The sequence below is a fragment of the Dendrobium catenatum genome, unplaced genomic scaffold (assembly GCF_001605985.2).
Source record: "Dendrobium catenatum unplaced genomic scaffold, ASM160598v2 fragScaff_scaffold_1651, whole genome shotgun sequence".
NCBI lineage: Eukaryota > Viridiplantae > Streptophyta > Magnoliopsida > Asparagales > Orchidaceae > Dendrobium > Dendrobium catenatum.
In genome coordinates, this window is record NW_021320113.1 from 261,664 (window position 1) to 286,573 (window position 24,910).

Here is a 24,910-nt window from a genome sequence, read left to right on the forward strand (position 1 = left end):
ACTTTGAAGCTCTCAAAACAAAATTCAAAATCTCTCCAACAAATATCTCAAGCACTCTGAGTAGCTCTCAACAACATGTTCTTGTAGCTACATGAAAGCTTCTTAAACTGCTGGCTACGAGCTCCTGCAGGCAAACAGGCAAAAAGTCACTGCATCAATAAACAATACTAAATTATATATTGAAAAAAGTAGAATCTAGCTATTGCATGCAAAGCAAAGTGCTGAAAGCTGTAAAAAAAAATCAATAAATGACAATGCTAAAGTAAAGTCACAAACTGTTGTAGTTGAAATGAACTACGAACATGAAAACAAAACACTAATACTAGTGTCGAGGGAATAAAAGTGTCTAAAGCTATGCCCTAATTAATTTGAATCCTATAGGTTACTTCTAAGAGGAGTAGTAAATCCTATCGACAATTCTTTCGCTAAATATATATTTATTAAGTAAAGCAATAAATTCCTAAAATACCTAATTGGCTACTTTCAATGAAAGCTGTAAGTCCAGTCTTTAGGGGTAATAGTTAGATAGCAACATAACTAACCTAGCTCTAAACTCCTTAATTGGGCATCTTAGTCTATAAAATTAAGTTGTAAGACCCATCATTTGGGCTACTTCTAAGTGAAGCAGTAAGACCCGCGTATTAAGGAACTTCTAAGTGAACGTCCCTAAATCAAAAATTCAAATCACTTTGGGCATCTTAGTCTATAAAACTAAGTTGTAAGACCCGTCATTTGGGCTACTTCTAAGTGAAGCAGTAAGACCCCAGGAACTTCTAAGTGAACGTCCCAAAATTCAAATCCCTTTGGGCATCTTAGCCTATAGAGCTAAGTTGTAAGACCCGCTATTTGGGCTACTTCTAAGTGAAGCAGTAAGACCCGTGTGTTAAGGAAGTTCTAAACAAACAACCTTATAACCCAAAAACTCAAATCCCTTCGGGCCACTTAGCTTATAGGGCTAGGTCGTAAGACCCATCACTAGGCAACTTCTAAGGAAGCATAAGACCTACCCAACAAAAAATTCTTTGGGCAACTCCTAATTGGAGCCATAAGCCCTAAACTAAACAAATTAATGGGCAACTCCTAATTGGAGCCGTAAGCCCCAAACTAAATAAATTAACGGGCAACTTCTAAGGAAGTCGTAGACCCCAACCCAAACTAAACTAAATTAAAATACATACATCTCCACTTCAGTCTATTCGGGATCCCTGAGAGGAGGCAACCCATGGCTGCTAATCAGATTCCTTGGACACTACAACCAATGGTTATTAGTGTTGGTAGACTGAACCTATGGTATGCCCGGGATGACGGAACCATGGGATCTTGATCGGGTGTACCTTCATCTCCCCATAACTAAATTTAAATCTATGTTGCACATTTACACACTTCTTGTATAAAGCTAAGTATATTCATCCTTAATCGAGAGTGCTCTTCTAATGTGTTAGGAGGGGTAATTAACTATGAGGGCTTGTGCTCATAGGAAGTAGAACCCAGATCTAAATAAACCCTGACACTATTCTCATGGGAAATCTGGTTAAATATTAAACTCAATCTACCTCTGAAAAAATTAAAAGGTGAACACATAAGTTCTTGAAAGCGGGGTTCACCTATCTTTATTTAAAATTAAGATGATTTTTCTGGAGCGAACAGATTTCTCAATATTCAAGTTAAAGCTGTAAGAAGATTGCAGCAAGAAGTGTGTAAATGTGCAACATAGATTTCCTGGTTAATTTAAGAAGCTTTCCCCAGTGGAGTCGTCAGAAATCTGTTCGCTCCAGAAAAATCATCTTAAGCAAAGGACAATGCAAAAAACCCATGATCACAATGATCAAGTTGAACAAGTGTGAACATTTCGACTCACTAAGATCCGCACAGAGAAGATAAGTGTAGGTGCTTTGAACTTGCACAAAGGAAGGAATTTTTATTGCCTCAGGTTACCTGACGTAGAGATACATCAGGTAGCCTATAATATATCGCCACGTGCTCTTACTCTTTACCGCGCGGCCCGACGACCCAACCCGGAACGAATATGCTCGGTATTGCTAGGTACTACTCGGTATTTGCACGGTATTAGCTCGGTTTTGCTCAGTATTTGATCGGTATTTGCTCGATTCTGCTCGGTTTTGCTCGGTATTTGCCCAATCAGTTCCGCCCCGAGTGCTTCCTCGAATCATCTTGCTGTTTGAAGTTTGTGAAGATTGGCATACGAAGGTCGGCTGGAGATCTTCTGCCTACTGTTGGGATTCGAATGGAAGGGAGGACTGGGCTACTGCAGCTTCGGAGTGGGATAGGAAATCAGACGGATCAGAGGGAAGTTGGGTATGGTGTGGAATCGGGCCGGTTATTGCTGGGGTCGGCTTTTGGTTGCAGGTAAGGGAGATCGATTGAAGTTCGAGCAGAAGCAGGAAGTCGGAATTGGGGTTGGGGTTTGGCTCAGCTACTTCATGCATCTGTAGAGCTCGGTAAGATCGCGGGGTTTGTGAAGATATTCGAAGCAGGGGCGTAGGAATGGAGGCTTGGGCTGGGTTTGGTCAGGTAGAGGAGGAGATTCATATTTAGCAAGGAGGAGGGAGACAGGTGTTGCGGTGTTCAGGACCAGCTGCAGCCAATGTGGATGGAGGAAATTAGGACGACCGAGCAAATACCGAGCACACATGGATCTTTTCTCGTGCAGTTCTACTGCATTACCGAGCAAGTACCGAGCATTATCGAGCAAGTATCGAGCAAATACCGAGCATTACCGAGCAAGTACCAAGCAATACCGAGCAAATAACGAGTAGTACCTAGCAATACCATGCAAATACCGAGCATATTCGTTCCAGGTGGGGTCGTCGGGCCGCGCGGTAAAGAGTAAGAGCACGTGGAGATATATTATAGGCTACCTAATGTATCTCTACGTCAGGTAACCTGAGGCAATAAAAATTCCAAAGGAATGGAAGGCCAAAACTAATCATAAATGTGAAAATTTCACGACATTAATCCATTACAGCAAATATGTAACAATAAAACTTGCACTCGTCAAAGATGGGGCATCATAGAAATGATTCATTCAATTTTGATTAAATCCATATGTATAATCCTCTAAACCAACTCCAATTGAAGTATGGTAACTCCCTTACTCAAACTCTCAAGCATCCCATCAAAAAATTGAAAATCACATAATCATAATTATGAACACTAAATCAAGTGGTGTAAATGGGTCTATCGTCTTTCTTTTATGTATTCTAAATCCTAAACAGTTCTTTAAAAGACACATAATCACATGGTGACATCTAAAATAGAGTATATATGACTTCTAAAATAAATTTTGAAACTTATTAATTTGAATTTGAGCTTTTATATTAACAAATAACAAATAATAAAAACTACTATGCCCACTAAGAATAAGCATCGATTAAAGCAGAAAAGGGTGGTCACAGGTTTTCAGCAGCTAGCGAAGTTTCTGCTGATATATTTTCCTCAGAAAAGTCGCCATCATCACTAAATTTTTGCGAATTCTTTTTTGTCGGTACAGTCCGATGAAAAATATCTCTTAATTACCTCCATTAGTGCATAGAAGAAGACCGTGGGCAAATCGGATCCATTTCCATGCCATGTTCTCGGATGCTTGTCCATGCCTTCTTCTCCATTATTACTGATGATTACCACATATAATTTCATGATCAGGAAGCTTCCTCATGTATTCAGGCACAATGCTATACTTACACATCACTATATATGTTTATGCGGTTACATCGTAGTCTTTCACGTGTTCTATGCCAAATGGAGCACTGCAGCCCCATTGTCATGTTTCTACTCATTAAACTTATTCTATTACTACTACTTCTTCAAAGTAGTAATTCTCAGCTTTTCCCCATAGTCGATGAAGTAGTTGGACGCCATGGCACACAAGTATACATTATCGACGTGGAGAGACATGAGCAGCACGAGCTCCTCGGCGATGGTGACCTCGAGAGCTTTCACCGCTCATTCCTACCAAACTCCACTCTCGATTCGGGTGAGCCACGACTGGTATACTCTTATCGCCATGTCCTCAGCGGCTTCGCAGCCCGCCTCACTCCGGGAGAGTTGGAGGCCGTCAAGTCTAAGCCCGGCTTTCTTTATGCGCAACGTGACCGCCGCTATCAACTTGCGACAACCTATACACCAAAGTATGGTACTTTTTATTCCTTTGATTTTTATCTTGTAAAATTTGAAAGTAAGATATTACGAATATTTTGGGAATAATTGGAAGTAAAATAGAGAACAATTATTATTATTATTTGAATGAAAAGCTTAAATTGATGAGAAATATCAACATCATTTTCTTTTTCTATAAAAATTAAGAAGATGGTCTAGACTTGTGTAGAAATTATGAATAATTTTATTTTATATTCAATATATTTTTTAGATAATAGAAGTGGGATGACATTTAATACTCTTATGTGCTTTAATAGATATCTGAGCTTAACCACATATAACGCATGGGGATCCTCTATGATGGGACAAGGTATTATCATTGGTGTAATTGACTCTGGAATAAAGCCTACACATCCTTCATTCAAAGACACTAACATGCCACCAAAGCCACCTATTACAAAATGGAAGGGTAACTGTTCATATGCTGGTTTTCCATGCAACAATAAAATCATTGGAGCAAAGGGATTTTATAAAGGGTCACACCCTTCCCCTAAAGACACGGAAGGACATGGAACTCATGTGGCAGGCACCGCAGCTGGCAACTTTGTCAAGGATGCAAATATTCTCGGAATGGCAAAGGGTGACCCATCATCTGGCATGGCACCTATGGCTTATCTCTCCATTTACAAAGTTTGCTTTCCAAAAGTTCGGTGTGGGAGAGTTGACACGTATGCTGCTATCGATCAAGCGATAAAAGATGGGGTGGACATTATCTCGATGTCTATTGGTGGCTTTCATAATGATACACTTTATGAGGATGTAATTTCTAGGGGTTCTATGGCAGCCATACAACATGGAATCATTCCTGTCGCTGCAGCTGGAAATGATGGTCCTATGTCAGTGACACTCAGTCATAGTGCACCATGGGTGTTAACTGTTGGAGCATCAACCACTGATCGAAGAATAGCTTCCACTGTGGAGCTGGGAGATGGTAGAACGTTCCTTGGAGAGTCGGCATACCAACCAAATCATTGGAATTCTACTAAGAAGTGGGAGCTTGAATATCTTGGCAAGAATGGTGATGTTAATGCCAGTTATTGTCTGCCCAATGAATTGGCTAAATTTAACTTAAGAGGTAATCAATAATGTTTTCATGAAATCAAAAATATGATCCATACTATCTATTATTGTTGAATTAATATATACATGTTATATAATATTTGGTTATTAAATAATCCATTAATTTGTTAATTAATATGAGCTAACACATGCATATTGAATTGCAGGTAAAATTGTAATATGCGAGATTAGCATAGTTACGGATGAGATAAGAGGAAAGGCGGCATACCAAGTTGGCGCGGAGGGGATGATTGTAATAAACGAGCCTTCCCAAGGACACACCACTCTTTCTCCTGCTCACGTTCTTCCGGCATCAAATATAGACCATCCCGCAAGACTAGAAATTTTAGACTACTACTACAACAATCAACCCAATGCATTTGCCAGCATACGCTTCAATGGCACCCAATTCGGATTCACTCCCTCCCCCACTGTCGCATCCTTCTCCTCCCGCGGGCCAAGCCGCATGAATGGCGGGATCATCAAGCCCGACGTGCTCGCCCCTGGAGTCAACATTTTGGCCGCCTGGCCAAGAGATGTTGGTCCTCACCCAAATCCATTGGCAACCCACACCTTCACCTTTGAAAGTGGAACCTCCATGGCCACACCACACGTATCCGGGATTGCAGCATTGGTGAGGAGCAAACACCTTGGGTGGACCCCAGCAGAGATTATATCAGCAATTGTGACAACCTCGAATGACTCATGGACGGATGCAGGTGATCTCATTGTCGATGATATCTTATACAAAACTGCAGGGATATATGCCACGGGGGCTGGTCAGGTGAACCCGATCAGGGCGGTGGACCCAGGCCTTGTGTTTGGGCTCACCTTAAATGACTATATTGGATATCTTTGTGGCCTTGGGTATAATGACAAGGAGGTTACAATTACAATCGGAAAACAAACAAGTTGCAATGGGGTTAAGTATCTAACCGCATCAGAACTTAATTACCCGTCAATCGCGATCAATTTGACTAGGTCAACGATGAGTCAAACGGTGAGCAGGACGGTGAAGAATGTAGGGGATGCCAATGAGGACTACTCGGCTAAAATTACCGAGCCCGTTGGGGTAGCAATTTATCTCTCAACTTATAAGCTTAAATTTACGAGGTTAAATCAGGAGGAGAGCTACAACATCAACTTTGTCTTGAAAGGTGCTTATCCGAGCCAGGGGAGTGACATGATAAGAAGAGGGAAAATTGTATGGGATTCAGGGAAGCATGTGGTGACCACACCGATTGCTGTTAGGTTCGTATAATTTACCGGTTCATACATAATGCTAAATATAATAAATGTTTGAGTGTGATAAAAAAAATGTTCATGACAAGTATACGTATACAGAGAGAACAACACGAAGTTTATTTGTTGATATTTTAATTTATTAAATAAAATCTAAATTCATTGGCCTCTCATTATCTTTCTGAAAATTTCTCATGTGATTGACGAACAAATCATGCACTCGAGTAGAACAAATCATGCACTCAATACAGGTACATACAGAGGTCAACCGAGTGTTGAAAATGCTTTCACAAAGTAACCAAGAGGTAGATGTATGGTTCATAACAATCATAAGTATACCAAACCATAGGAAAATCATTTCTAAGATATACAAAACTGTTTGCTAATGCAAAAAGACAATACAGCTACTGTTCTAACTCTTAGCAGTTTTTGTAGCTCCAAATAAGAAGATATTATTAAATCTCTCTTGCTCTGTAGCTTCTCAAATGAATCGAGATGGAAATTGGGAAGTAGGATTAGCCCAAAGCATGAAGAAAACAGGCTTATTGAGTTGTGCTTGCCCATGTAAATCTTAATTATATGCTTTATAAGCTTAACCTAAATGGAGAAGAAGCACTTTACAATTATTACAGAAGGCTCGTTATTTTTTTGCTTAATGTCTCCATAGTCCACCAAGAGTATCTTGTTGTCCATAGTATGTATAATCTCATCTTCCCTCCCATTGACCTGCTTGTATATAGTGTAAAGGCCTAGGACCGATTTGTCACACGGGATAGTGCAGTCGTACCCTTTGCATTCTATTCCCCACGAGCAGAATCCTTTCAGAGAGCCACAGATTTCTGACGACTATGGTGGGATAGAAGGGAGAAAGAAACCCAACACTCACCTAACCAACCCAAAACAATTAGAGAGAGTAAGCAAAATAACTCAACAACCACTAGGGAAGTGAACAACCGCTCAGAAAGTCAACAACAACTCGGCTGGAGGTCAAGGGTGAGGATAGACAAGGGATACTCAACAACCACTGGCACGTATTCCAAGGTGATACGAAGAGGACAGAAACACTCGAAGATCACCCAGGACAAAACAGATGTCTAAGATGAAATTTCTAAAATGTTGGAGCATCAACCACTTATCGAAGAATAGCAACCAATGTGGAGCGGGGAGATGTGAAAATTCTAAAATTTTTTAGAGTTTTTTTGGACCTGAAACTATCAACAACTTTTTCAAAAGTCATTATATGTCTAAATCACAAACCATATTCGCTATAACATAGATATTACTGTGTGTTTTAGCTTCACTAATTTTGATAATTTTTTTACACTGGTGAAATTTCTTAAAAAATTGGCGCTTGTTTTACAAGTGAGAATTTTAAAACTGTTAAGTGTATGTTTTCGTGTTCGAATTCACCAGTGTTTTGGACATTAATTCTTAGTTAATATATTTATGAATATTTTTATATAATTTTTATATTCATGAATTTGAAGATATAAAAAAATTTAAATGAATTTAACCTTAAAAAACTTAAATAATTAAAATAATAATATTTTATTTAAAAAATCCTTTTCCACTTTACTAAAGCCATTTTTCATCTTTTACATTTTTCCCATTTCGTAAAATAGAAAGCTGGGAGAAGGAAAATTTGGAAAAAAGAGTGGAGAAAGAGATCAGGAGACAGACAAAGAAAATTAGGTTTAGAGGTCATAGCGCCATTTTTGTCCATCGACCCAATTGTGAAACTTTTATGTCTCAAAATAAGTCACATTATCAATGCCTAAAAATAAGCAATTTTTATAAAAATTTTCGATTAGATTTTGTTTCCGTTAGTAAAAAATTGAAATAATTTTGCACAAGTAAAACTTTCATAGTGTAACTTTTTATATGTTATAGAGATTAAAATTATAATTTTTTTTTAAATTTTATTACTGTAGGTTTTGAAATTTGTGGGGTTTTTATTGAATAGAAAATTATCGAGACTTTGAAAATAGTGTTTTAGTTTGATAAAAATCTTAAAATATTATTTTATATAATCCCTCGTAATTTAATTATTTTTTAAAAATATGTATTTTTTTTCTTAGTGGGATTTTTGTCGTCTACTGTTATAGAAAACTATGCAATTCTGACACAAGCTCAATTACGCTTTAATTGCAATTCTAGCAAATACTTCAAATTCTCCCTCTATTTGGAAGATAACCAATTTGACTCCATGTAAATCACCAAGTTTTGTACCTCATAGTCTATAACCAGCCACAACTTGGCATTAAGGGCTTCATATTCAATAGTATTGATCATTACAGGGAACTTTAGATGGAGCCCGTACTCAAGAGTAACTTAAGATGATTAATAAAATTTCAGTTCAAATGCAAAAACTTTCAGAAGCTCCATCAACATATAGTGTCCAGCATATAAGAAAAAGAGAAGTAGCTGTTGGCTCACAAAAAATAGGGATGGTGCACTCAACAATAAAATATGTAAGTACTTGAGACTTAATCTCGGGTCTAAGCCACCGACCACTTGATTAATCTACCAAATGATTCTAATTTTTTAAGGATATTTTTAAAAGGAGATTTCTATATACTCAAATTGTATGAGCCTAAAAGTTTGGACGTAATTTTTTGGCCGAATAGAATAATTTCAATGTTGTTTTGTCTGTTAATGAAGCATCCCTCTGTTTCGTACATGATCTTACAAAAACCTAATAAATGGGACGCTATATAACATTTTCTTCTCAAATCAAGACCAAACTTATAGCATATGAAGAGATAGCTAGATACGACTATACCTTTTCTCCCTTTATTGGTTTTAAAAGTAGTAACGACGATGCCAAATATTTTTAAAGCTATTCAAAAGCTTCTTGACATTCAACAGTTCATTAAAACCCTGAGCAATGAGCACCTCTCGATATCTTGAAGAAAGGCATATATTTATCCCCTGAGCGTGCTAAACAATAAGATAGTGTCACAATCCTTCCATTTAGCCTTTGAACTTCCATAATATTTCTCGAGTGAATCATATCTCTTAATGCCTTAATCTTTCAAGATTGACTTTAACCTGTTGGGCTACCATGAATCCCAAGAATTTTTTTGACTCTTCAAAATCTTATGTAATTTTATTCTAAATTTTACTATGATAATTAGGATAAAATTTATAGTTTTGTAATCTGAAATTATTAGAGGATGACATTTTCACCTCCCGATGTGATATATCATTCATGATGATGAGTTTAGCTACATAACTAAAAATCTAAAATATATATTCAAATTATCCCAAAGAAAATATAAATGCAATGGATTTTCACACCTTCCCACGAAAGATGCAAACAGGAATTTATGTAAATTTTTTTTTTTAGATGTAATTTTAGATAGAAAAGTCATGTATTTGTGTGGGTATGTCAGAAGGTAGGAGGCCAAGCAGGTGGATCAATTAAAGTCCCATACACCATTTCATTTTTGCTTAGATTTAAGTTAAATTGTATTTATGGTAAAGCTCAGCTACCCCTTTTTTAATTTTTTTGGTGTGTATTGTAGAAGCCAACTATATTTTGGGACTTCAATTTAATATTGTTGGTTGATTATTAGTTTTTTTATATTGCTTGTGCATTAGAACTGCATGTTTTTTATATGTTTCTTAAACAGTTTTGCTTTGGGGTGGCTCAAACGGAGTCTTTGTATTAGACTCTTAAGATGTTAAATTTTCTACAAATCGAAAAAAAAATTCTAAGATAAAAATGAACATATGATTCAAAATCAACCAATCTTTTCAAAACTAAATGCATGACCACTCTTAGGTAAATTTTTTAAGAAAAAATGGAATTATTATTTCAAACCAAGTCCACCTCATAGTGTCTACTAGCTTGTTCTGATTGTCTTACCCATGCATGCATAACCTAAGTCAAGCATAAAGATTTTATTTTCAACACATAAAGGAATAGTTAATTTTGCATAACATAATATAATTCATGGTCTGGCTTAATGCCCATTTCCCTTATGTACCTCCCACCACTCTAGCATTCACATAAGACTAGATTTTATAGATTTGAGATGCTAAGTGGAGTATAGCTAGTGCCCCTTTTCGAAAAGGGTGGTAAATCCAAGACGAGCTGCCTAGATCCCTAGTGGGTTTTAGGTTATAAGTCACATTGGTGTCTTGCACTAGTTAGGTCGATGGGCATTAATATTAGGAACATCATACATCCCTATAGATTTAGGATCAAAGGCTGGCGATATGGGTATATCGCTGCATACCTTCTTGTTAGATAGGTAATGGCTTCGCTTCCATCTTTAAAAGTATATTTGGTATGAAATGATTCCCCTCATGATTTATCCTCTTTTGTCCAGTTGAGTGACTGTATGATCCTTGCAAGTTTAATAGGTAGTTTTCTTTTATTTTTATGGATTGAAGAGTGGGGTGTTGCCCTTACTGTGTTTAGATTATTTATAGAAATATTTTTTATAGGTGGCCACATTTCTAAGGGGCTAATAAAAATGCTCAAATAATTATTATAAATACACCTTTTAAAGGTACTACAAAGATTCTAAGCCCTTGAGAATACAACCCTAAGGACTAGGTCCGGATGTACATATTATATATTTTATTATAACTATGCTAATCTATTTTTGTAGGGAATCTAAATAATTTTTATTTTTAAAATATAATTTTAGTTAAAAAAGCCAAGCAGGTGTATTGGTATTTCAGAAGCAAGGAGGCTAAACATATAAAGATCGATCAAGAACCTACACACCTTTTTAGTTTTGTATAGATTTAGGCTGAGTTGTAGTATGATGGAGCTCATCTATCTTTGTTCATTTTCTAGGGGTGTATTACAGAACCTAGCTGTATTTATAACCTTTAACTATTATTCATTTTCTTATGATTGGTGTGTTTATATTGCTTGCACATTAGAACTACATATTTTTCTTAGGTTTATTTTATTTCTTTGCTTTGGGTGGCTTGGACAGAGTCTTCTTTAGGCTATTAGGATGTTAAATTTTCTATAAAGATAAAAATTTTCCTAAGGAAGAAATTGAACATAAAAATTAAAATTAACCAACTTTTTAAAACTAAATGCATGACCACTATTGGGTTAATTTTTTAAAATGCAATTATTATTTCAAACCAAGTCCACCTCATAGTGTCTACTAGCTTGTTCTGATTGTCTTACCCATGCATGCATAACCTAAGTCAAGCATAAAGATTTTATTTTCAACACATAAAGGAATAGTTAATTTTGCATAACATAATATAATTCATGGTCTGGCTTAATGCCCATTTCCCTTATGTACCTCCCACCACTCTAGCATTCACATAAGACTAGATTTTATAGATTTGAGATGCTAAGTGGAGTATAGCTAGTGCCCCTTTTCGAAAAGGGTGGTAAATCCAAGACGAGCTGCCTAGATCCCTAGTGGGTTTTAGGTTATAAGTCACATTGGTGTCTTGCACTAGTTAGGTCGATGGGCATTAATATTAGGAACATCATACATCCCTATAGATTTAGGATCAAAGGCTGGCGATATGGGTATATCGCTGCATACCTTCTTGTTAGATAGGTAATGGCTTCGCTTCCATCTTTAAAAGTATATTTGGTATGAAATGATTCCCCTCATGATTTATCCTCTTTTGTCCAGTTGAGTGACTGTATGATCCTTGCAAGTTTAATAGGTAGATTGAGCCTAATTTTATTTTGATTAGGAGAGGCTAGATATTTCACTATGCATAAAATCTGGAAGAGAATAATATAATATCTCTAATCGAGATTATTCTTGGGTCAATGCCTAAAATGTAATTAATCACGGGGCTTACGTTCATGGGAAACCAATAGTCACATTAAACAAACCTCATTCGAGTTGATGTATCAGATGGGAGAAATTTAGTGACTATCAAGTTATATATATATTATTATCCATTGAGATGTGTAGCTGGAAGCTGATATTCTCTACAAGTAATCGTATGTATAATTCAATTTGTTATTGCAATGGATTGCTTGTATAGAGTGTAAAGATTTGTGATCGTTTTGTCCTACATAATAGTGTGATCTCATCCGTTTCATTCAAGCCGCTCGAGTAGAATCTTTTCAAAGACCCACACCCACTGTCAGTACCAAATGTGCACCTCCACAAGAGATGCGAACCATATCATCTCGCACTACCCTCAACATTTGCAACATCCTACCAATGGGGCTTGTCTTTACATCCCCAACCACCACCCCGAAAGTGCTACTCCTGCTCAAATTTTTATTGCTCATTTCTAACTAAATACATTCACTCAAATTTGTCCTCTTAACTCTAAGGCTATGTGAATTTTCACAGTTAACATATCAGCTTAGTCTTTCTCAAAATTGGTGGAGAGGTTAGGTGACCATAAAAATATTCATTAATGGCTAGCATATATTAGTCAACAATTGTTAGGGAACATCAAAAGCAAGCGGTGGTGTAGAATTGATATAAATGTTCTCTTGACAAGATATGAGATTGAATGACAGATAATATAAACCTTGGTGCCTAACAACCATTTGTCGTTTGCATGTGTCAGACAATTGTCGACATGGGATGTTAGAAATTGTGTCAATATTGAGCATCAAACATGATCGGCATATTTATGCTCATAATAAAATACAGATTGAGCATTAGAAAAAATTTGTTCGGCATCTATGACCAACAATCATTAAATGTCGGGCAAACTTAAAAAATAATAGTTATCGAATTTCAACTAATGTGGAGCGACAATAGACATCAATATTATGAAATGGTAGGTGTTAGGTATTTTGAGCCTAACAGTTCTTTAAAAAACACATAATCGCATGGTGACATCTAAAATAGAGTCTATATGACTTCTAAAATAAATTTCCAAGCTTTTTAATTTGAATTTAAGCATTTTATACTAACAAATAACCAAAATTATCAATTTTATGAGTCATATCATATATAAAAATAAAAATTACTATCCCCACTAATAATAAGCATCGAAGCAGCAAAGGGTGGTCACGGGTTGGTGCCATGGACTCAATACTAAATATTAAAAATACCTACATATTATTTGGCCATGTAAGTGCGAGATGCCTGTAATATTAATATTTTAGATGTTAGATATCTAAATAGTATGAAATAAATTGGTATGTATGTAAATCCCCCTTTCAAAAAAGGATAATTTTAATTTCTAGAGCAAAACTAACTTATAAGAAAATAACAAGTTTAAGCAGCTCGCGAAGTTTCTGCTGGTATATTTTTCCTTGCCGGTACAGTCCGATGTCAAATATCTCTTAATTACCTCCATCAGTGCTCAGAAGAAGATCGTGGGCAAATCGGATCCTTTTCCATTCCATGTTCTCTGATGCTTGTCCTTCTTCCTCCATTATCAATGACCAGGAAGCTTGTCCATGCCTTCTTCTCCATTATTACTAATCAGGAAGCTTCCTCATGTATTCATGCACAATGCAATACTCACACATCGCTATATATGTTCATGTGTTTCCATCGTAGTCTTTCACGAGTTCTATACCAAATGGAGCATTGCAGTCCCATTGTCATGTTTCTACTCATTAAACTTCTTCTTTTACTACTACTTCAAAGTAGTAATTCTCAGCTTCTCCCCATAGTCGATGAAGTAGTTGAAAACCATGGCACACAAGTATACATTATCGACGTGGAGAGACATGAGCATCACGAGCTACTCAGCGATGGTGACCTCGAGAGCTTTCACCGCTCATTCCTACCAAACTCCACCCTCGATTCTGGAGAACCACGGCTGGTATACTCTTATCGTCACGTCCTCAGCGGCTTCGCCGCCCGCCTCACTCTGGGAGAGTTGAAAGCCATCAAGTCTAAGCCCAGCTTTCTATATGCGCAATGTGACAGCAGCTATCAGCTTGCAACAACCTATACACCAAAGTATTGTACTTTTTATTCCCTTAATTATTGTCTGTAAAATTTGAAAGTAACATATTATGAGTATTTTGAGAAAAATTGAAAGTAAAATAGAGAACAATTATTATTATTATTTTAATAAAAAGCTTAAATCTATGCCAAATGTCAACATCATATTCTTTTTTTATATAAATTCCGAAAATTTTTTAATATATATAAATTACGAAGATCTTGGCTTGTGTAAGAATTAGGTATATTTTTATTTTTACATTAAGTATATTTTCTTTTCAATAGAAGTGGGATGACATTTAATACTTTTATGTGCTTTAATAGATATCTAGGCTTAACCACATATAACGCGTGGGGATCCTCTATGATGGGACAAGGTCTTATCATTGGTGTACTCGACACCGGCATAAAGCCTAGACATCCTTCATTCAAAGACACTAGCATGCCACCAAAACCACCTGTTACAAAATGGAAAGGCAACTGTTCATACGCAGGTTTTCCATGCAACAATAAGATCATCGGAGCAAAGGCATTTTATGGAGGGTTACACCCTTCCCCTTAAGACACGGAAGGACATGGAACTCATGTGGCAAGCACTGCAGCTGGAAACTTTGTCAAGAATGCAAATATTCTTGGAATGGCAAAGGGTGATCCAGCATCTGGCATGGCACCTATGGCTCCTCTCTCGATTTACAAAGTTTGCTATCCACCTGGGTGTAAGAAAACTGACACGTATGCTGCAATCGATCAAGCCATAAAAGATGGGGTGGACATTATCTCGATGTCTATTAGTGGCTTTCATAATGATAAGCTTTATGAGGATGCAATTTCTAGGGGTTCTATGGCAGCATTACAACATGGAATCATTCCTGTCTCTATAGCCGGAAATAAAGGCCCTGAGATAGAGACACTCAGTCATTGTGCACCATGGGTGTTAACTGTTGGAGCATCAACCACTAATCGAAGAATAGCATCCATTGTGGAGTTGGGAGATGGTAGAACATTCCTTGGAGAGTCAGCGTACCAACCAAATCATTGGAATTCTACTAAGAAGTTGGAGCTTGTATATCCTGGCAAGAATGGTAACCTTAGGGCTCGTGTTTGTTTGCCCAATCAATTGGCTAAATTTGACTTAAGAGGTAATCAATAATGTTGTCATGAAATCAAAATTATGATCCATATTGTCTATAACTGTTGAATTAATATATATACTTGTTATATAATATTTGGTAATTAAATAATCCATTTATTTGTTAATTAATATGAGCTAGCACATGTATATTAAATCGCAGGTAAAATTGTAATATGCGTGGCTGGCAGGTTTAAGGATGAGGTGAAAGGAGAGGCGGCATACCTAGCTGGCGCGGAGGGGATGATCGTAATAAACGAGCCTTCCCAAGGACACACTACTTTTTCTTCTGCTCATGTTCTTCCGGCATCAAATATAGACCACCCGGCAGTATTAGAAATTTTAGACTACTACTACAACAATCAACCCAATGCATTTGCCAGCATACGCTTCAATGGCACCCAATTCGGATTTACTCCCTCCCCCACTGTTGCATCTTTCTCCTCTCGCGGGCCAAGCCGCAGGAATGGTGGGATCATCAAACCCGACGTGCTTGCCCCTGGAGTCAACATTTTGGCCGCCTGGCATACAGATGTTGGCCCTAACCCAAATCCATTGGCGACCCACACCTTCAACTTTGATAGTGGAACCTCCATGGCCGCACCACACGTAGTAGGGATTGCAGCATTGGTGAGGAGCAAACACCTTGAGTGGACCCCAGCGGAGATCATATCAGGAATTGTAACAACCTCGAATGACTCATGGACGGATGCAGGCGATCTCATTGTTGATGATACCTCATACAAAACTACAGGGATATATGCCACAGGGGCTGGTCAGGTGAACCCGACCAGGGCGGTGGACCCAGGTCTTGTGTTTGGGCTCACCTTAAACGACTATATTGGATATCTTTGTGGCCTTGGGTATAATGATACGGAGGTTTCACTTACGATCGGAAAACAAACACGTTGCAATATGGTTCAGAATCTAACCGCATCAGAACTTAATTACCCATCAATCGCGATCAATTTGACTAGATCAACGATGAGTCAAATAGTGAACAGAACGGTGAAGAATGTGGGGGATGCAAGAGAGGACTACTCAGCTAAGATTACCGAGCCCGTGGGGTAGCAATTTATCTCTCAACTTATAAGCTTCGATTTACGAGGTTGAATCAGGAGGTAAGCTACAACGTCAACTTTGTCTTGAAAGGTGCTTATCCGAGCCGGAGGAGTTACATGATAAGAAGAGGGAAAATTGTATGGGATTCAGGCAAGCATGTGGTGACCACACCGATTGCTGTTAGGTTCACATAATTTACCAGTTCTTGCATAATGCTAAATATAATAAATGTTTGAGTGCAATCAACAAATGTTCAAAACAAATATATATACAGAGATCAAACTACAAAATGTCTATTTGTTGATATTTTAATTTATTAAATAAAATCTAAATTTGTTAATTAATATGAGCTAGCACATGTATATTGAATGGCAGGTAAAATTGTGATATGCATGGCTGGCAGGTTTAAGGATGAGGTGAAAGGAGAGGCGGCATACCTAGCTGGCGCGGAGGGGATGATCATAATAAACGAGCCTTCCCAAGGACACACTACTTTTTCGTCTGCTCATGTTCTTCCGGCATCAAATATAGACCACCCGGCAATATTAGAAATTTTAGACTACTACTACAACAATCAACCCAATGCGTTTGCCAGCATACGCTTCAATGGCACCCAATTCGGATTTACTCCCTCCCCCACTGTTGCATCTTTCTCCTCCCGCGGGCCAAGCCGAATGAATGGTGGGATCATCAAACCCGATGTGCTCGCCCCTGGAGTAAACATTTTGGCCGTCTGGCATACAGATGTTGGCCCTAACCCAAATCCATTGGCGACCCACACCTTCAACTTTGACAGTGGAACCTCCATGGCCGCACCACACGTAGCAGGAATTGCAGCATTGGTGAGGAGCAAACACCTTGGGTGGACCCCAGCGGAGATCATATCAGCAGTTGTAACAACCTCGAATGACTCATGGACGGATGCAGGCGATCTCATTTTCGATGATACCTCATACAAAATTGCAGGGATATATGCCACAGGGGCTGGTTAGGTGAACCCGACCAGAGCGATGGACCCAGGTCTTGTGTTTGGGCTCACCTTAAACGACTATATTGGATATCTTTGTGGCCTTGGGTATAATGATACGGAGGTTTTACTTACGATCGGAAAACAAACACGTTGCAATATGGTTAAGAATCTAACCGCGTCAGAACTTAATTACCCATCAATCGCGATCAATTTGACTAGATCAAAGATGAGTCAAATAGTGAACAGGACGGTGAAGAATGTGGGGGATGCAAGAGATGACTACTCAGCTAAGATTACCGAGCCCGTGGGGGTAGCAATTTTTCTGTCAACTTATAAGCTTCGATTTACGAGGTTGAATCAGGAGGTAAGCTACAATGTCAACTTTGTCTTGAAAGGTGCTTATCCGAGACGGAGGAGTTACATGATAAGAAGAGGGAAAATTGTATGGGATTCAGGCAAGCATGTGGTGACCACACCGATTGCTATTAGGTTCACATAATTTACCAGTTCTTGCATAATGCTAAATATAATAAATGTTTGAGTGCAATCAACAAATGTTCAAAACAAATATATATACAGAGATCAAACTACAAAATGTCTATTTGTTGATATTTTAATTTATTAAATAAAATCTAAATTCATTGGCCTCAACTCAGCAAATATGCTTACCTTCTCTGTAATATTTACAAACTTTCGCATGCGATATGATATTGATAATACTTTTCTTTGGAGATGGTCATTTTCTTTCAGAAACTTTTTCATGTGTTGATGAACAAATCATGCACTCGAGCTTCCAGCATTTAAAAAAAAAAAAGAATCAATTAATAAATGGTCCATAAATATAATTTAAATTATGCAATATTTTATTATCTGCATTATTGGCGCTAATATTATTTAAATTTTATTAAATAAGAAAGTTATCTCAAATGAAGCCTAAATTAACTCACTTTAAAGTTTTGTTAAGCTCTACATGACTTAACATACAAAATATTTATATATTTTTAATTATTTTTTTAATTTATAGAATATAACATTCCCCAATTAGAACCACAATCAATTTTAGGGCACTTAAAGATAAACTCATAAGAACTTCTATGTTGGCTATAATATTAAAGCACATTAAAATAAATTTATATTTTCTTAGAGATGTTTTTATTGGGGCGATTATTTGGTTCAATTATAGCGACAATGACTTTGAGAGCTTTCACCAATCCTTCCTACCAAACTCAACACTTGACTTTGAGAGATGTTTTTATTGGGGCTGGTATACTCTTACCGTCATGTTCTCAGCGGCTTCGCCGCCCGCCTCACTCCGGGAGAGTTGGAGGTCATCAAGTCTAAACACGGCTTTCTCTATGCGCAGCGCGATCGTCACTACCAGCTTGCTACAACCTATACACCAAAGTATGATATTTTTTATTCTTTATGAGAAGATGATATTGGCTTGTTAAGGAAGTAGGTGTTATTGTTTTCTAGACATTAGAAGTAGGATGAAATTTAAAACTCTTATGTGCTTTAATAGATATCTCGGTTTAACCACATATAGCACATGGAGATCCTCTATGACGGGAAAATGTCTTATCATTGGCGTAATTGACACTAGCATAAAGCCTAGACATCCTTCATTCAAAGACACTAACATGCCACCAAAGCCACCTATTACAAAATGGAAGGGTAATTGTTCATATGCAAGTTTTCCATGCAACAATAAGATCACCAGAGCAAAGTTATTTTTTGGAGGTACATACCCTTCCCCTTAAAACACAAATGGGCATGGAGCTCACGTAGAAAGCATTGCAGCAGGAAACTTTGTCAATGATGTAAATATTCTAGGAATGGCAAAGGGTGACCCCGCATCGGGCATGACACCTATGGCTCATCTCTACATTTACAAAGTTTGTTTCCCAAATGCTGGGTGTGCTCGGACTGACACGTATGCTGCTATCGATAAAGCTGTAAGAGATGGGGTGGACATCATCTCGATGTCTATTGGATGAGGTCAAAATTCTACGCTTTATCATGATTCAGTTTCAAGGGGTTCGATGGCAGCCATACAACATGGATCATTCCAGTCATTGCATTTGGAAATTATGGGCCTGCTACTGGGACACTTTGTCATAGTGCGCCATGGGTATTAACAGTTGGAGCATCGACAACTGGTCGAAAAATAACATCCATTGTGGAGCTAAGTGATTGTAGAACATTCCTTGGAGAGTTAGCATTCCAACCAACAATCTAGAATTATGTTAATTAATATGAGAAAATTAAAAACAACTACAACACAAACAATATGGAAGAATCCTTCAATTCATGATTAGAGGAATGTTGATAGAACAACATTCTCAGAGGAAGTTAAATTGCACATCTTGGAAGTTGCCTCTTGTTTCTTGTGTGGAGGAGTACATCAGAGTTGTTACAAAAAGGAAAGACCCCTTCATTATTTGTCAATCTACTTCAACCAAAGTTGAGGTAGTTGTAGCAATTTTAACTTATGAAATGATCGATAAAGAATCACACCACAAGAAAAAATGTAGTTGTAACAATTTTAACTAAATCAATCACATTAGCAAAGTCAATACTAAATTATGTATATGAAAGAAAATAAGACAAGAGATCACCAAATTAAAAAAATACAAATCTCACATTAGTATAAGAAGAAGATTGCCCAAGAAAACAAGTAGTCATACTAGCATAGTATCCAAATAAATCAACATCCAACAAGTAAAAAAGTTTGAGGAAATTCAAAAGTTTATCCAACAAAATCTATTCTACATATATAAGTGCATCAACAACCCTTTTATAATTACAAGTGATCCATAATCATCATAATCCTTGCTCTCGATGTTGGTAAAGGAAAACTAAGCTTATGCCAAGGCTCTTAAGCAATGGACCATGCAAAAATAATGATCTAGTTGATTAAGTGTGAACATTTCGACTCACTAAGATCCGCACTAAGAAGATAAGTTTAGGTGCTTTGAACTCGCACAAAGGAAGGCCAAAACTAATCATAAATGTGAAAAAAGCACGACATTAAATCATTGCAGCAAATGTGTAATAATAAAACTTGTACTCATAGAAGATGGCGCGTCATATAAATGCTTCATTCAATTTGTTTAAATCCATATGTATAATCCTCTAAACCAACTCCAATTGAAGTATGGTAAGTCCCTTACTCAAACTCTCAAGCATCCCATCAAAAAAAATTGAAAATCACATAATCATAATTATGAACACTAAATCAAGTGGTGTAAATGGGTCTACCTAGCTTTTTTCTTTTATGTATTTTGAGTCTAACAGTTCTATGAAAAAATACATAAGCGCATGGTGACATCTAAAATAAAGTCCATATGACTTCTAAAATAAATTTCCAAGCTTAGTTTGAATTTGAGCTTTTATATTAACAAATAACCAAAAATAAAAACTACTATGCCCACTAAGAATAAGCATCGATTAAAGCAGCAAAGGTTGGTCACAGGTTAATTAACGCAAGGAAGAAATAATGAAGGGAGAAATGAGAAGTAAAACCCAAGGCCTCAATACTTAAGATTAAAAATGCCTACATATTATTTGGCCATATAAGTGCCAGATGTTTTCAGAAAAGGAAAATTTTAATTACTAGAGCAAAAACTAACTTATAAGAAAATAATATGTTTCATAAGCTAGCGAAGTATCTGCTGGTATATTTTTATTTAGAAAAGTCGCTTGTAAGCAGCCATCATCACTAAATTTTTGCGAATTCTTTTTTCTCTGTACAGTCCGATGAAAAATCTCTCTTGATTATTGTTGACCTCTACATATATGTGATGGTTATTGTGAGAAAATGAAACGCTAATCGATTATTATTAATAAACAAGATATTACTTAATGTCCGTTAGACAACCTACCAAAGATCGAGTACCTTCTAAGGTACTCGTTCCGCGTACCTAAACGCTCTCTAAGTTGAAATAGTTCAATCATAGGCGTTCTTTTCTTCACTTTCATTGAAGATAGGTAAACAGCGGAGCTCACCCGGACCCGGAGCTCTAAAAGAGCTTTCACTTTTGGGAAGGGAGGCGCCTGAGCATGACTCAGGTAGTTAGAGTGAAGATCGAATTGTCTTGATCAGGATGAGAGTATTCAAATTTTGTCCGTTTACAAAATATACCACATTGATGCAATTAGGACATCAAATATATCAAATAGAATTTGTTCATATGCGGATCGATCGAGTAACACTTTGTTAGTAAGCACGACGCTAGCAAAACTTACCCAAAATAATCTTCGATTATCAAATGGGATGCATCAATGTATTTAGAACATCAAATCTAACTAGAAAGGGACACCTTGCAATCAAAGTAAGTGAAAGCGGATCAAATCGACAGACTACGAGCAGAATTTAGCTCGACGTTTTCAAAATGTTATCGATTTGTGAAATAGTCTTTACCAATGCATCCAGAACGTCCAAAATAATAAGAAATAATTGCACCATTATTTTTATATTTGTACGAGTAAAAATATAAAATCTAGTATGAAAAAAATATATATTACATTTGGCTTGGGTTGCAAGATGAGGACACACAAATTTTAGATATAAGTGCCATGTATAATAAATAATATTAAATACATATAACTAATATAATATAATATTTAATCTCTTCCATTGTATAGTTCATTTTTGCATCCAGTGAATAATCCAATCATCTTATCTCCATTCATGGTGCTGAGGCTACATCATGCCACCTGCTCTGTTTTAAAATTCCAACCTCTCGCCGCATATCTTTGCCATCATCGTCGTTGCCTTACTCACTTGTCAAGGTATATCATGCATTCGCCAAATTCTCAAATCTCAAATCCCGTTCTCGATGCTTGCGGCAAGCCGGCGAACCTCCCTATGAGCTCACGTAGCACAGTGGGAGGAAATCTGGTGCGACGCTCGCGACAAGGCCGGTAAACCTCGAAGCGCTCACGTAGCGTGACGGGGATTAAAGAAGTAAGGCCGTGATGTCATTCGACATCTACCTGAAGTGCTCATGTAGCGTGGAAGGGAAGACTCAGACTCTCGAAATTTTCCCCTACATGGGGGAGGCGGCGAGATGCTACCCGGCCACTTTACTTTTCTGTAAATTATGTGATGTAATAATAAATGGCACTTGCCTATGGACATTCAATTTGAGATATTTAATTTGATTGATTTATTTAAATTGATTGCGCAATAGAACTGTATGTTTTTCTAGTCTTTTTTGTTTGCATGTCGTATTTAATTTGACCTGGAATACGATTGTAGGCTCTTATGGGTTTGTCAAAAATTCTTCTACTCTAATTAAATAACATTTTTAAGATAAGATAGAAACTCTAAACGGTCCTAGGAAGTAAGCCCGGACTCGCCGAGGGCTTTTCATGCATCATATTAAAACTTCTCTACCTTGTTAGGTACCTCCCCGCCTGCAGGTTCTGGCAGACCAGTTGGCCTATGAGGGTGCCAATCTGTCAAGGGGATGTTGTACAATCTGTAGGGAAAAATCTATTTTCTAAGCAAAATTTTTTTAACTGCTACAAATTGATTTATGCATTTTATCGAGTCGATTAGCATGCATCGCATTAGTAACAAATCTTGGCTTGCGCTCATAGGAGATTTAGCAAGCCAGACATAGACGATAATTTCAATTTTCCTACGATGTAATTAACTACGAGGGCTTGCACTCATAAGAGATTTAGCAACCCAGACATGATTTTCAAAATCAAATTTTTCAAAAACCCTTAATTAATTATTTTTGGGAAAATTCAAAATTTAACAATAATTATCGTCCTTTTCAATCGATCGATAGTGATTGATATATTCTTTCTTTGGAGAGATATATCAATCATTATTGTGATTTTGATTATGAAATTAATGATTTATTTATCCAGATTAATATAGTCAGACATTCGATTGAATTTAATATTGACCTTCCGGGGTTATATATGATTCTTCCCTGAGTTTGACTACGATAATCAGTATGAATTTAAATTTTGTAATTAGAACCCATTAGAGAACTATATGTTCTCCCTTCAAGGCGATATACTGTTCATAATGACGCGTTCAATTTCAAAATTTTAAAAAATTAAATATTCCTAAAGATAATTAAATATTTTTCAAAACTAAATATATATTTTTCAATCAAAACAAAAAAATGGCGACTCTGCTGGGATGCTATCTATCTCTCCATCTTTAATAGCGATATAAATTTTATTGAATCGGTAGTCTTGACTACCCTTCTCTCCGTTGGTCCCTCTCCCATTTCTTCCTCGGGTGAGTGTGGCCAACTGTGTTAAGACATGTGAAACGAGAGGTGAGTGTAGGGAACCTCCCTCTAGGTAGGGCTTGGACATTTTGCCTCCAACTTGATTGGTAGAGCGAAAGAGTCAAGCCTATCCCTTTCTAAGCCTTTCTATAAATTTTAGAAACTTGCATGCTTAGATTAATCAATAGCGTCCTAAGTTATATAACTTATAGAATATTTCTTCAATTTTAAAATAAGAATTCTCAACCCTTTAGTAGAATTCTAGTACTTCCAATGTTTAAGTAATTTCTACGTTGTATCGCTATATATGTGATTGTAATCTTTACAATTCAATATATACGATCAAGTATAAAATTCATTTTTAGAGGTTTGTTCTAAAAATTCAGTCAAGCCAGTAAAGTTAAGCTACGACATTTCATCTCTAGGCCACTGACTAGAATCAAAGAGTTGAGCTAACTTTTAAGAACCCCCCTAAATCATTATGGACCTTTTGTTGAATGAAAATTCAATAACTTGAGTCCCAAAAATAAGGGGAAATGCTGCCGGTTTTTTTTTTTTTTTAATTTTCAAGTATCTTTCCAAAAGAATTTCAAATCAATCGTCGTTGCTATATACCTTCCTAAGATAATCATCGTGGATATCATATACAACACACAATCAAACCTTTCTTGCAAAAGTTTGCCTTTAACATTTCGTCCTTCAAAGGTTGAAAGAGTTAGGCTTTCTTATTAATCTTCCCTAAACAGTTTGTGAACCTTTTGTTGGATGAAAATTCAACACATTGAGTTCCAAGAATAAGGGGAGATGCTGCCGGATTTTCAAATTTTCAAAACCCATTTCGAAACCACCTTATAGTATGTATTCTTATGCTATTCTTACATCATTCTGATATACTTTGATGCATATAATACAATTTCACATTCAAAACTTCAATCCCAATATCCTACCTTAAGCTGATCGCTAGGGTAGAACACTCGAGTTATAAATCTCTCAAGTCTTCAAAATTCGAACCTTCTCAAACTTCAAGTCTTGAATACAACTTGAGTTTTTCACATTGAGCAAGCCAATGTTGTGAAAAGGGTCAATCTCAAATTTTCAGATTCTCTATTTATTTTTTAGAACTATTATGTCAAAATTAAAA

At 36.8% G+C, this 24,910-nt stretch overlaps 2 protein-coding genes across 2 annotated transcripts; both read left to right on the top strand.

Annotated features, from left to right (window-relative positions):
* The first annotated feature begins 1,222 nt into the window (after positions 1-1,222).
* Positions 1,223-6,496, top strand: LOC110109900 (subtilisin-like protease SBT1.2). The gene is made up of 5 exons (XM_028701213.1): positions 1,223-1,274; positions 2,087-2,367; positions 3,664-4,153; positions 4,388-5,251; positions 5,403-6,496. Exons 1-5 carry the CDS (start codon positions 1,223-1,225, stop codon positions 6,494-6,496), a joined length of 2,781 nt encoding a protein of 926 aa, XP_028557046.1.
* A 7,481-nt stretch (positions 6,497-13,977) lies between these two features.
* Positions 13,978-17,531, top strand: LOC110109885 (subtilisin-like protease SBT1.2). The gene is made up of 5 exons (XM_020841091.2): positions 13,978-14,363; positions 14,673-14,842; positions 14,951-15,487; positions 15,641-16,544; positions 16,943-17,531. Exons 1-5 carry the CDS (start codon positions 13,978-13,980, stop codon positions 17,529-17,531), a joined length of 2,586 nt encoding a protein of 861 aa, XP_020696750.2.
* Positions 17,532-24,910: the final 7,379 nt, after the last annotated feature.